Source organism: Varanus komodoensis, unplaced genomic scaffold, assembly GCF_004798865.1.
Source record: "Varanus komodoensis strain SLA01 unplaced genomic scaffold, ASM479886v1 scaffold4, whole genome shotgun sequence".
Lineage (NCBI taxonomy): Eukaryota > Metazoa > Chordata > Lepidosauria > Squamata > Varanidae > Varanus > Varanus komodoensis.
In genome coordinates this window covers 33,181,851-33,196,945 of record NW_025335941.1, presented here as the reverse complement: position 1 = coordinate 33,196,945, position 15,095 = coordinate 33,181,851, and the positions used below count along the sequence as shown (strand labels likewise).

General features: G+C 38.6%; 1 protein-coding gene across 9 annotated transcripts in view; it reads left to right on the top strand.

Moving 5' to 3' along the window:
• The window catches only part of BBX (BBX high mobility group box domain containing), a 144,427-nt gene that overhangs the window by 70,502 nt on the left and 58,830 nt on the right, over positions 1-15,095 (top strand). For 8 of the 9 annotated variants that reach the window (XM_044442675.1, XM_044442674.1, XM_044442671.1 and 5 more), the window contains one exon: positions 14,541-14,711. In XM_044442675.1, coding sequence (XP_044298610.1) covers positions 14,550-14,711 — 162 coding nt within the window. In that variant the 5' untranslated portion in view covers positions 14,541-14,549. Of the gene's footprint in view, positions 1-11,984; positions 11,993-12,727; positions 12,732-14,540; positions 14,712-15,095 lie in introns of those variants that run through there. The other variant, XM_044442680.1, reaches the window with a different exon arrangement.

Sequence of the window (15,095 nt, the reverse complement as noted above, 5' to 3'; positions counted from 1 at the left end):
ATAGTCCAGCATTAGCAAATGCTTGGAGTTGTACAGCATTTTAATTATTGGCATATTGACATACACACAAATAACCACTAGGTGGCACCTTATAGTAGGAAATAAAATGGGTGTGCTTTTTGCAATTCTTGCTACTAGTTCTGTTAACAAGAAATGTGCATCTTCAGGGGAAAAAAATAGGAGATACTGTATTTTTTAAATTCAGCATTTCATATTTTTCCAAGTGTTCTTCTTTCTGCTGCCTATTTGCAACATTCTAGAATGTTTTTAATGTCCCAAAAAGGGAGTTTCAGATTTTTTTTCTCTTATTTCTACAATCCATTTAAGAAAATATTACAGTTTTAATAAATTGTAGTCATATGTCATTCTTCTATATATGTGTCACCTACAGCTTTTAACAAAGATGCTCACTCCTATGGGATAGGTTTGCACCTCACACCAAGTCTCCTGCAAGTAGCCACAGTGGGTTGGTTGTTCTCTGAGAAAACCATGATGTACCCAACAGGTAACTGGGCTTACTATGGGTCACCTGCTCCTCCTCTCAGGCCCCCCATCATACTTCAGCATGTATCCCATGTCTTCACAGAAGAAGGCATCCTGTCATCCCCTCCCCCAATTGTTACCCCTTTTCATTCATTGGTGTTTTTCAGCTGGGACTGGGGGAGGGTTCACTGCCTCCCATGTATACTTTTTTTTTATTCATTTTTGGTCCTTGTAATAGTGCACTTAGGCCTGCCTATCATGGCTAATCTTGCACAATGGTTTTTTTGTCTATTTCAACTGTTAAGGGGAGGACAAGATAAGACAGTGCATAGGCCAATTTGCACACAGTTGCACGGAATCATCTGCTTAGCTGTCAGTTTAAAAGCACCAGTAAAGTCCAAAAAAGCGGCAAAAGCATTTGCGCCAAAGGGGCTATTATCATCCACTTGGTAATGTAAACTTCTTTTTTTAAGTGTTTGAAAATTGACCTGGCATTTCCCAATGTCCTCCACCTTTTCAGCAGTTCTTTCAGTTCCAAATACTGACTCCCCTTGTTGGAACAATTAGTGCAGGTATGCAAATATCCCCTTAATTTATTTAGTAGTGATTAAATGTGCTTGTATTTCTGCAGGTTTCTAAAATAGTCAGGAACTGCAGGAAGTGTTCCAAAAAGGAGCTACATAAAAGTGGGATGCTAATATTTCCCCTTCTTAGAGGAACTGGGAACTCAAGGAACTATTGAGAAGGTGGATTGTACTCAGAAGTGTCAATTCAACAATAAAAATGGAGAGAATTATGTTGCCCTTTGCTGTACCTCCTTTTACTGCTTTTTGCCCTTTACCCTTATGCTTTAACTGATAGCTAGAAGCTTGGTCTCTGGCAACTGTATGCAAATCAGCCTGTGTATACATTTATTGTCTCTTTGACAGCTGAAACAAATTTCACTAGGAAAAACTGCATATTGGATAGCCGTACATGTGCTATATATATACATATATACAACATTTAAAAAGCCAAGGAGTGAATGATATTCTTTCCAAAGTGCCTTTTTGGCATCAATGGGAGGGCAGTCACTGGTGAGACTGAAAACAAGTAGCAGGGGCAGAGGGTTCCTTTGTTGCTGAGCAGCTTTGTTGCCTTTTTCAGCAACCCACAATGAAGTCATCCTGGCAAGGTCAGATAACATGATAACCCATTGACGGGAAATCCCTAAAATAAGCCATTGGTTTTCAGGGTGGTATATTTGTGAAAACTAACCTACCTTGCAGAAACCATGTCACATTCAGATGTCATGACAACCGACCATGGTTTATTACCCTTGGGTGGGTTGTCATGTTGAGTCAACCATGTCAAAGTATTTTGGCTAGTAAATCAGAATCTCTGGTTGACAGTGGACCCTGGCATGCCTAATTATACATATGATCCTGGCTATTCCTATCTCAGAATAAAACATCTGGAATAAGGTACCTGCATTAGGGAAATGTTTGAAAATTGAGCAGCAAGGATAAAGGGAAAGACAGCATGCATATTGTGTTACAATCATGTATTTGCATTGGGGAGAGTAAGCAATGAAGAAAGGACTCTAATTAGATGTTAATGTTGATTTGCTTTGGATTGAAGGAGAGAGATTGTAACAAAGAGCAACAGGAGGAGTAACAAGGCATAATTGTCCCAGTGGACATTTGCTTTGGGTGAAGAGTTGTGCTAGGCATTGAGTAATTGTAAAATCAGGGTGGAGGTAGAGGTGGAGGCAGGTAGAGGAACTTGAAATGTTTTTATCACCCATGGATGGGCAAGGAAGTGCAGCTGAAGACGGCTGTGGCAGTGTTGAGAGCCTCAAGAGCAAGCATTTGCTCCATCTGTGGCTTGGGATCAGGTACAGATAGGTAAGAATGTAGGAAGACCTAAACCACACACCATCAGGAATTAGGCGAGTGTACCACTTACTACCATTAGGTGGGGAAGAGAGAAGGGACACTTAAAAGCTGAACCTTCTCATAGCACACATCCACTCCTCCCCATCCCTTCATGAGCATGTGCCAACATGCTGTGTGTTGCCTGTGTGTTTGGCAGGCAGGAAATTATCAGACTAACAGAGCATGTCTCTTCCTTGTTGTGCCCTTTACAATTTTGCTCAATGTGCACATGAACATGAATGGTATTAGTAAAATGGGTGTATGTGACAGAAGTTTATATTTGCTTAAATCCATCTCTTCCCCACACCAACAGAACACAATCATTCCTACTCATATATACTCAGAAATGAATCTTACTGAATTCAAGTATGTGGAAATAGAGCTTCATCGTCTTCTGTGAACAAGAATGTTTTGCCCCAGTGGATAATTTGCAGGATACCTGCAATTGAGTGAACTTGTTTGTTTATTACCCATAGTACCACAACCAGTGGGTATTCTTAACTTGCCAAAGATGACCCAGCAAGCTACTCTTGAGTTTATTTCTTTGGGTTTTAGAATACTACCAATTTTGTCAGGTTGCCAGTGGTTTTCATTCGGTAACACTATTCGATATTCATTCGGTACAAAACAAATACCATGTTTTGTACATGATTTTGTGTTTTCTAACAGAGAAGGGAACAGATGTCAACTCTGAAATCTAATTTCATACTGAGATATTCCTAAAATGGTTTTCCAGACCAAATAGCCAGGGATTTTCAGTGATGAGGATATTTACTTTAAAATCCTATTTAATGAATGAAAACCCTCTTTGTTCACACAATTATGTTTAAAAATGCCTTTCCTTTTATTCACTCAGTTCAGTGTATAATGTTCAAATACTGTACAAGATAAAATCATTACAGTAACATTGTGGGATTGGAATTTACAGTTGCCTAGTAAACATGAGTGTTTGGCTACCAAGTTATGGCACAATTTATTGAACCCTAATGAGATGACCTGGCATTGGACACCTGAGATCTAGCAGAGAAGGAACAGGGGAGTAATAAATGCTTCCTCACAAGTGGACATGTTGCCAGTGGGGATTCTACTTCCTTAAGAGTAGAATCTACTTCCCTGGATCCTGAAGATCTTAATTTTATGTATTCATTTATTTATTTGGAATTGAGATTGTCTCCGATGCCCTGTTTAATGATGTGCCAGCAGAGAAATGGGGCATGGATGTCCCTGTTGGTATGTTTGTTCCTTCACCAGCAGCATGATGATATCCTTTTGCTGAAGCTGCCTGAACTGGAAACCTGGGGCACTGCTTTGTAGTGGTACCACGCCCACCTGGATGAACATTTCCAGAAAATTACATTTGAGAAGTATTGCTTGGCTTCATGGTACCCATCTACCTGAACCCACTGTATCAGGGTCATCCAGAGATTTGGGTGTATTAATATCCATGTACTGATCATATGCAACTCTGCATTTCCTATTCATCTCATGTGGATGAGGCAATAGATGTGCTAAACTGGTATCTGATCTCTGGACTGGACTGGATAAACTCAGTAAACTCAGTCCAGGCAAGACAGATGGTCTGCTGAATGGTGGTTCCATTGTCCAGATGGGAAAAGTGTAACCAGCTGTGGTAGGGGTCACATTAACCTGAATGAGTAGATTAGAGGTTATCTTGAATCAGTAATAGCCCCTGGAGGCTCAAGTGGGCTCTGTGGTGTGGAGTGCATTCTACCAGCTTTGGTTAGCATTCCAGTTGCAACCCTATCTGGATGGAGATAGCCTAGCATCATGCTCTAGTAACTTCTAGGTTGGATTATTGCAATGTGTTGTGCATTGAGCTGCTTTGAAGATGGAAAATCAAGTCAGTAGTAAACAGGAACTGAGGCTGACAAGTAGGTAAGGCATGAGCCAGAAGGATCTCCTATGGTGTACCTGTTCCCTTTGGTATATTTTATAATTTGGATTTCTTTCTTTCTAATTTTGGCTCTTGCTGGCCTTCTCTTGATGGAATCTTGATGTCATGTTTTTATGTAAAATATTTCTTTTGGGATGTTTCATCCCATGACTGGTACATGCATTAGAAATTATCACAGGTATTCAGCCTGGTGGTCATACTAGGGAATATATGTTACAATTAGGATTGTTCTTAATACTGAAGTATTCAGGAAGCCTTTATTACATAGAATATGACTTCTGCAGACTAGCATTGCAATCCTATACATATCCAAGCAGAAATAACTCCCATTTTGTTCAGTGAACCTTACTGTCAAGTGCTTGGATATAGGATTGTACATTGAGGTATATTCTCTCCCTCCCTCCCTCCCTCTCGTGAATACTTCATCTAGTTAGTCTGAAGATACTGTTCTAAGGTCCTGTTAAAGGATTTGGGAACCAATCTGTCTCTTTTTCATGGGTAGTGAAATTCCTAGAATGACAAATTTAACAAGCTGACAAATTCTGTAAATTTCTTAAACAAGAAGAGAAAATAACTTGTAATTAAAAGCACAGTAGAAGTTACTTAGAAATAAATCTAGTATTGTCTGATTATTAACCAGATTATTAACAAGGACACATTTCTTTGGATACACATCTTGGATTTCGTTGCAAGTGTCAGTCTTTGAATGAGGCATAACAGCTTTTCAAGGTCCACATTTCCATTTCTGACAAATACAAGCTGATGGGTGGTCATCAATAGCATTCCATGTCCGTCCTGAAATAGCCAAGGGTTCCTTTAAAATTCATAATACACTTAAGGTTTGTCAATAACCTTGGTTGTAGTTCCATATGGGCATGACAACTGTTTGGATTAGATGTAAGGGAAAAGCCCTTTGTGCTGTCCGATGTCATTCGGTGGGACAAAAGTCAAATGCCCATTTTCCAGCTGCTTATTAACTACTTCCACACCAGCTGGACAAAACACATCGAGCATTCAGAGGCAAACCCCAACAGCAGATCTGTTAAATCACCCACTGGGATGCTGGATCCTGTAGGAAAAGTCTGCTGCCTTACCAAATGAACAAATCACCTTTCCTGATTTTCAGCTGTTAGCAGGAATGAAAGCAATAACACTGTATACATGAAAATGAGAAACAAGACTCTGGGGGGAAAAAATCAAAGAAAAATTTTGCTCAGCTGTTAGTTACTTGTGGTGGCACAGTTTAACATAAATCTCTGCTAGCACACTGTATTCCATTTGCTCACAGCATGTTCCTCATTAGACCACTAATTCTGTGAAAGTTAGAAATGCTCATTACTAGCTCTCTGCTGTGAAACAGTACAGAATTGATCCAGTGCTACCTAGTAATTAGTACCAAGTAAATGAGTTTTTTCTCTCTCTCTGTGTTTCATAGACTAAAATTCTATAAACCAGTTATCCAAGAGCTAGGAACCCAATTAAAATTTTAAGCTATCCTGTATAGTTTAACTATGTTTCTTTTCACTAATCTAAACAGTAGAGAAAATCATATGTGGGATCATTAGAAATAGTACAGTCTTAAAGGCTTTGTATTTTACCAATAATACATTATTTTTCATTGTCTTATCCACTTCTAAAACACAACCTAAGTATGCATAACTGCATTTGTTACTGTCTCATTCCTTTCTCTAGTGACACCTACATACATTTTAAACCAGTTTGAGGACACCCCCAGCAAAGTGGTAACTCCAGAGATAATAGTAATCTAAATCCTTAACCAGGAGCTTCTAATGGCCAATTTACTACAAATGGGAGCTCTCATAGGCTTGGATCCAACATTGGCATTCTGCTCAGGAAAGTAGTTTCACTGGGGAATTGAAGGGGTGAGTCTTCTCCCTCCATCCTTAAACTTCCAGCACACTCTCAAAATATGCCCTACTGGGCTGGGGTGGAGAAAAAGGAGAAGGTTTGATTCTGCTAGTTGACTTCTGCTTTGCATTTAACCCTTTGAATTAATTTTTAAATAGCACTGTGATTTTTAAAAGTGAGTGCAGCATATACCCAATTGCGGTTGATTACAAAACTCCATATATTTTTACAAAACTGTTTTTACTTGTGTCAGTAGAGAGGTGCTGAAGCATATAATTCATCTCATTGACAGTTGTATAATTTCTGTGCCGTGTGGAATCTGTGTATTTTAAAAGCATGTGTCAAACATCAACCAGCAAAACCTGTTCTCTATCAATGAATGTAAAATATCTGTACTGACACAAATCCTCTGGTGGAAGTTACACATTGTTTAGCTTATTATAATATCTGCCCCTTTGTATTGATATCAGACATTGTAACAAGTATGAAACAACAAAAAGGGAAAACTAATTTGACAGAATATGTGTTATACATGTTTCATATAAGTAACACAATAGGCTTGAAAATTTAATAAACAGTATGCCATTTATTTTGAAGAATATTATCCATACCTTTATTTGTTGTTACAGTTTTTCATTCCACCTTGTATGTATTACTTATTGTGTATGCTCTTGACAGGTGCTTGATCGTGAATCAGATTTTAGGGCTAATATGCTGCTTCTAATTTCCTCTCAGTTACATATCAAAATGGCTTGTATATCTGATCACATCCTTTCACACTGCAAATGTTGGGCCAAGTCCAGGAAGGCCAAGTCTACTATTCATTTCCTCGTTTGCATTTATTAGAAAATATATACACTTGCATATGTGAGTTAATTTTTAAAAATCAGTTGGCAGATTGCATCAGTTGACAATCAGTTGACAATGTTGCAATGCTTCTAATTAGCATGTTCTCTGTCTCATTTTGAATACAGAACAGCATGTTAGCACCAAGACAAGATGACCCCTTTGGTTTGAGAGGGGGAAATCATGTGAATGAAACAAACACAGTGCCCACAAACACAGTGCCCACTGTGGTCACAATTCCCCTCCTTCCTAAGGTCCCTAAACACAAGAACCAATTATGACTAACTGGGCGCATTGTGTGTTATGTTGTCCAAGTGAGGCTATTCCTGCAGGATGACTTATTTTTCAACATCAAGGCAGCATGACAATCTGTGGCTTGTTCAAGGGGTTGTTCAACCCAAGATGGATTGTTGTGTCATCCAAATTCAGGAGAGCAATTTTATCATGGGTTACGGGATGACACCCTGTTGATAATGAACCCCTATTGTTCTTTATGATTTTTTCCTTTACAATTCTTCCATAGATCCCTAAGTAGCACTTTGGAGTGCACATCACTGGTTCACTGCCCTTGCTAGCTGTCTGATATGAGAAGTCTGGTCAATTTGCTTGTGTGTTTCAGTTGTCAAAGGAGTAACAAAGCGAAGTACATGGGCACTGATGAGGAAAGACTGATTACAGGCAAATTTGTGTTCTTGTTAGGGTCTTGGTTACCTAGCTGTCAGGTGAAAACGGGGGAAAGTCACAAAAGAAGGTGCACCTAAAATGGACAAGTCTCTCACTTGGTAATACAATCCTCTGACTTATAAGCATTGAAATGGCAGTTTTCAGTGTTGTCCATCTTCCCAGCATGTCCTGAAATCTCCAGGGAAGGGAATACTGCAGGGAAGGGAAATATTAACTGATTATTTGAAACAGACCTGGGAGCTAACCAGACAAGGACATTGATGAGACAGGATTTTTCATATCAGACAACTGTAAGTGTGCTTGCTCATGCAAAGATAGTCCAAGAAAAAGAATGAAAAGAAAAGAGTTGTACAATTTTCTAAGGACAAAAACTAAACAAACAAACAAGGACAACTCTAATTGTGCTTGCCTGAGGTGGGCCAGGAGAATCTTTTTTTTTTTTTTAGTGAGTGGTACACAGGGTGCTGTCCTTGGGTATTACCAAAGGGTGGCGCAAAAGGGCAGAACCCATTAAGCACCAGTTCGATGCAGGCTCGGGCACCAAGCCCTTTGGTGGGGGCAAGAACAATTATTATAGGAACTTAACTGCCTTATTATTAGTTTTATTAAGGTGCTGTTTATCTTAATTGTATTTTATTGTAAACTGCCCAAAGAGCCCTTTGGGCTATGGGGTGGTAAATAAAGCCAGTATGCAAGCAAGCAAGCAAGCAAGCAAACAAAGACAGACAAATGTAATGTGGGGAAGGCAATACAAAACTGGTTCTGCCATGAAGGAGAGTGGGATGGAGGACTGATGAGGAAAGAGGGATGGACCAAGCTATGGTGAATCTAGTCATCTGTCAGATACACTGTGAATTGTCCCACAAACAGCCCATGTTGCATAGGATATATACAAGGTGACTTAGCACAATATGCATGCACAGCCCTTACGTCTGTCATTCTGCTTACCTCTCAAGATTATTGTTGGGCATGATATAATTATTTCTAGCTTTTACAAATGCATATACATTAGAGGTCAGACTTCAAAAGTTTCATTCCTTACATTACGTGTTATGTTATTTATTTGTGATGGTATACTTAAGGGAAATAATTTACCATATTAATCCCAGCTCAACAGTGACGAGTAGAAAATTCTGTTTGTCATTTTAATACATAAGTTCATCTGTCTTTATGTGGAAGTAAAAGTTGGTCATTATTGAAAGCCTTTTTCTGCCATCCCACTGTAGTAGTGAGGAAAATGAAAATCATTGCATACTAAACAATGCTCAGCAGTAAGGTTAATTTATTATTGAAGACTTGAACTGTGTTATTGAAACACTCTGGATAGTTGAATTTTAAAACCAGCATAAATCACATTTTCATTAGTGTAATAAACTAAATGAACTTCAGAAAATATAACCTTCCTTTTCTGGCCATTCAATACAGTACTTTGAAATATTTTACTCTGTTAATTGGATAATTATGTAATTGGGATCTAATCGTAGAAAAATCATAAAACAGTAATTTGTAAAACATAGAGATGATAAATAAAGACCATGTCATTGTAAATATCTGGATTTGAGGAGTTGTAATAAATGTCTCTTTCCACTTGGTTTTAATCAGCATGTCATTCTGGAAAATTCTTGAATACAATAGAGTGCTTAGAAGCACACTGTGGGATTACTTATATTCCTTGAAGATTTTCTTAATCCTATTAAAGCTGTGTGAAACAGAATAGAGGTAGTTCTAGCTGGTTGCAAAATAGTTAGAATTACACAGAGCCTATCTGTACACAATTATATACCACTTTGGAAGCATTTTTATTGTAACATCTTTGTGTTTCTTGAAATGAATTGGGTATTTATAAAAACTGTATAATAACTGAACTGAAGTGCATTGGAGTGGTATATGGGCAACTGGTGAATAGTACAGCAGTCATAGTATAGCACTTGCACTCAGAACTTCAATTCTCTTCCAGAATTTTTCTCTCACCTCCCCCCCCCCCCCCATTTCATGGTTATTTATGAACTAGGAACATTTAAAAAAAAAAAACTTATCATCATTTCACTGCTCATTTTACCACCACTAGTCGTCTGCATTATTGCCTTGAGTCAGCCACTTGTATGAAAAGATAACTAAAATTCATTTATTTATTATTTTTATGCTACTCGGTATCCAGAGCTCTCTGAGTGGTTTACCGCAACATATAAAACTACAGTACAAAATACAGGGAACAATAAAAACATAATAAAAATACTGCATGGAAGTTAAAAACCCAAATTTAAAACAAATGTAAAAAAACTCCAGTAGCTTATACAAATTGAATCATAAGATCTGTTTAAGCAGCTAACATAAGCCACAATATAATAGTGAACTAATTAAATTCCCTGTGTTAGAGGACAATCTTAACCTAGGACTAAAAAAAGTTATTAAAGTTGGCATGAAATAAGCCTTAGTGGGGAACATTTTATTTTAGTGTTGGAGTAGATTGCAGTTGGGAGAGGTGTTCTTCCAGGTATTGCGGTCCCAAGCCTTGTAGTGCTTTACAGGTTAAAAACAGATCTTTGAATTGGCCTTGTGAGCATACGGACAGCCAGTGTAAGGAGGCCAGAATTGTTGTTTCATGCTCAGTCTATCTGCCCCTGTTATTAATCTAGCAGTCTCATTTTGCACAAACTGTAGTTTCTGAACACTGTTCAAGGGCAACACCATGTAAATACAGTTCAGTAATCTAGTTTAGAGATGACCAGAGCATAGATTAGTGAAACTAAGCTATCTCTGTCCAGATAAGAGTATAGCTGGGCCACCAGCCAAAGCTAGAAGGCACTCTGTCCCCTGGGGTTCATATGATAAAGAAGACTCATGAAGAACCCCCAAACTATGAACCTGCTCCTTCAAGTGGAATATCAGTCCATCCTAGATTAATTCCTTCCATCCAGTCAAGAATCATCCACTAACAGCATCTCAGTCTTATCTGGAATGAGCTTCAGTTTTTTAGTCCTCAGCAAGTCCATTGTCACAGCCAGGTATGAGTTTGGCACATCCACAGCTGAAAATGAAAAGGAAAAATACAGCTGTGTTTTATCAGCATGCTGATGACAGTGAACTTCAAAGCTCTGGAAAGGTTTCATGTAGCTGTTAAATAGTATGGGGGACAAGACTAACCCCTGAAGAACCCCAGACTGGACAGTTCTCAGGGCATAGCAGTATCTCCCAAGGACCATCTTGTGGACCTAGCCCTCCAAGTGAGAATAAGACCATTGCAATGCAGGTCCCCTCATTCCTAATTCAGCCAGTCTCCTAAAAGGATACTACGGCTGATGGAATCGAAAGCCACTAAATGTGTGGGAGTACAATAGGACAACACTACCTCTGTTTTTCTCCTGGTATAGGTCATCCTGCAGGCTGGCCAAAACTGTTTTCTGTGCCAGAAGCAGGCCTAAACCCCAACTGAAATGAATCCAGATAATGAGGTTCATCCAAACTTATGCTCTACTTGTGTTTGTACTAACACTGTGCAGTATGAAGCACTATTCCAGAACAGAAATATTCTGCAAGCCTAACAACCTTCCTTGTAAATGTAAGAGTAAATTTTAGTTTGTAGTGTACATGCCATAGTATGAGACAACCTGCCACTGCGCAGATTGCCTCAGTGCTGTAGGAAGCGTCTACAAAGTGCTAGAATCCCCCGCCCCCATAAATCATTTCTATATCACCTTTTATCAACTTTATTCACACAAAGCTCCTAGTTGCTTGACTCCAGCATCCATGATCAGCAGTAGTATACATACCAGATGCTTGGAACAATCCCAGTGGAGTGGTGTTCACCTCATGCTTTGCTTATGAATTCCCCAGGAGTGTGTGTGTGTCTCCAGCATTGAGAGGCAAGTGACAGGTCCAAGTCCTCTAACTGAGAATAAGGTAGAAGTTAGGTGTGAGCCTCCAAGAGTCAACCCCACCTGCTATGCCCCACACCCATTGTTTTCCCTTGCAGCAACATAACATCCATTTTTGAGAAGATGAGACTAAAAACTGACTTGCCCAAAAACACTGAATGAACAAGAATGGACTCCAGACCTCATACCCTCCAAATCATTCATCATTCATTTAATTTATCCCCATATTCAAAATCTACTCAGTACCCCTATATCAGTTCTCTTTTAATGATTGCAATAATTGTGTAAGTCTGAGTTTGAGGTGCTGATTTAGACCTGTAAATGCTTCATAGCCTGAGTCTGCCTGTGTATCAGCCCACACACTATCAACAATCAGATGATCAACTCTTATTTCATTTGCCTTCGTTGTGAGAGGCTTTATTAGTGAGTAACTCCCTTTTTGTACTGTACTACCAAAGAGAGTAAGTGTGGCTGTGTTCTGCCTTACCATTAACATCTATGCACTGAACACAGGTATCATAAGAAGAGAAGCTTAAAGCATGTAGTGGGCTATGTGTGTAGCATAGATAGGGGTGCAATCTGTCACACATTACTCTCTACTTGGATAGATTTGTCCAATTCTGAAAATGAGCCGGGAGCCAGAGGATGTGGAAGTTTCATGGTTACCCAGTGAAGATTCTCAGGCAGAGTGTGAGAACCACTCACCTTAGACAAGGAAGAAGACATTTCACAACAGGGGCAGCAATAGTTTGGGCGACAACAGACGAAATGAGCTGGTTCAATTAAGAAGCATCCAGTGTTCCCACCATGTAGCCTGTAAGCAGTAGGGGCCACCATGAGGGTGAAGTCAAAAGCTTTGCTCAAAGGGAGAGAAGGAGGGGAAGTTTCAGTTTGGATTCAGTGCTTTACATGGGCATATGCTTCTCCCTCATCTCAAAGAGAGCACTGCTCTGATTTATACTGTTTTGTAACCACATAAGTTATAATAAAATAACTGCACTTTGAAGTTTTTGTTTGAGTCTACTGAAAGAAAGGAAAAGAAGGAAGTGATCTGCTCCCAACATGTAGGCCTCCTCAGCTTCTGGAACCCAGTTCAGTTAGGTTCCACCACCATGCCACAGTAAGGTTCAGTAGGATAGCTGGGTGAACTCTTTTTATACCTCACCTTGCACTGGATCCCTAGAGACCTGCTTGTAGGGCAGAAATATGGAGGACAAAAAATACAGCCTGTGGTCCTCAAGATGGTGGTTTGGCCTACCATGCATACCAGTATGCAACCTAATAAAAGAGCTTTAACTATCTAAGGAAAGCTTTCTTCCAATGAAATGGCTTCAATCAGTGGAATTGTATTTCTGTTTTCTCCTGAAATCTTGCCAGACCTGCTGTAGGGGCAGCAAGGAACTGTGGGGATGGAGGGGAAGTCCCTTACACTAGCAAATGCTTTCTGATGTATTGTTTTTTTACTGTATGTACTTAAATATGAAAAAACTGAGCTGCCAAGTATGGAAAAACATATAATGCTGCATTTCTCAGGATTTACATTACTAGTAGACTTCCCATCCTTCTAATATTCACATGAACTTTTTATTTTTAATAAGTTGAAAAAAGGCTTATTGTTTAATTACACATTTTCAAAAGACAGACATATGAGTTACTTGTAATTAACAGTTATATAGGAATATATTAATATGCCAAAAGGCTTCAATTAAAATTATATACACTGTTAAACAGTACAAAAATAAAGGTGATGACTTGAGTAAAGGCAGCTCCGAGGCAACAGAAGTAAGAAGTCTTTTGTGTTTTTATCTAGGAGAAAAAAATAGGTAATCTACTGTTTATGTGTAAGAATACCAACTTTCCATGTTCTTTAGTATCTTTATTAAGATCTTTTACAGGAATACTTCCAAAGGCATACCTGTTTTAAATCCCAAAGTTTTAAATTCCAAGACATCATAGGCTGGGGTTCCTCCATTGATATTAACAAGTTCATTGGAGAAGCAAAGTGCCTTGTATTATATTCTAGTGAAGAAAGTAACGATAACAAAGTTAACAAACTTCTGTTCTTACTAGTCACTTGTACAAAATTTTTCTGCATTTTTGTAAATGCCCAATATGAAAATATTTAGCAATTTGAAAGTAAACATTGGGAGGAGAGTATTGGTGTGCTGGTGCTGAAATAAATTGTACTCAGGTAGTATAAGCCAATACTTTTTGTTGACACAAGTTTGTTGGGAAACTCAGGTTCCGTTGGAATTGTGAACTGCCCAGAGAACTTCACTTATTATTACTATGGTAATGCTAGTGATAGCTTAGTTACTGTCTAAAATATTAGACCTTCACTGAAGGTGACTCTCCAGTTGTTGAGAATCAAAATGTTGACATTAACTATTCTCACTTGAAACTTCCAAATTGGAGTTGGATCTTTCCTGTGAGTTCCAGGTGATAAAACTAGATCATACCACCAAATGCCATTATGTGTCAAAAACTTCTTTCATTTTCAGAAGCAAGACCATGCATATTATTTGTTAGACTAAAAAGAAGGGATTCTTGATTAGGGCTCGGACAAAAATGCAAAATGATATTTAGTAAAAGTTGGCTTCACTTTTGTAGGGAATTAGACCGTTCTCCAGTGAACTTTACTCTAAGACTGTTCCTGTAATATAAACCTACCCCAGTCATATTTTTTTCCATCTAATGCAACAGAATTCCAAAGGGGAAAAAACCCAAACATCAGTCATAAACTTAAACATTACTAACAGTAAATTAGTAATATATTATACCTATTCTGGACATAGCTACTAATGTACAACTTCATCTGTCAACATCCTTTGTATGGAAAACTGGCTGAGGATTCAAATTGAAAATGAACACGTTTATAAATAAGATGAAAATCAGTATTCAAGTACATGTGATTTTAGTAAGAACAGAGTTTTAATGTATTTTCCTCGGCAGGTCACAGTAATGAAAGGCAGCAGTAGGAATAAAGATCATTCAACAGACGGAGAGGGGACTGGAAAACGACCAAAGAGAAAGTGTCTTCAGTGGCATCCACTACTTTCAAAGAAAATACTCGACTTCTCTGAAGAGGAGGAGGAGGAAGAGGACGAAGAAGATATTGATAAGGTAGAGCTATTCCATTAAAAAATAATTTTATTATGACCTTCCTTTGCAATCAGTATTCTGTATATACTATCTAAAACATATTTGGAAATCAAGTTCATTGCTTACAAAAGCCTGTTTTAAATATTACTCAGTATGAATATGGGGTTTATTACATGCTTACTGACTGGTATTTTAGAATTCATAGACTGACATTTTAAGAAGTCTGTTAGAAGCAAATGCATGTGTATATTTAATAATGCAAGAAGAGCCAGCATGGATATATCCTGAATCCATGTAGTCCTGGGTAGGCAACTTGTGACACTCCAAATGTTTTACTTTACTTAGCTTAGCTCCCTAGCAGCATAGTCAGTGGTGGAGGATGATGGAGTGGTGGAAGCTCTCTAC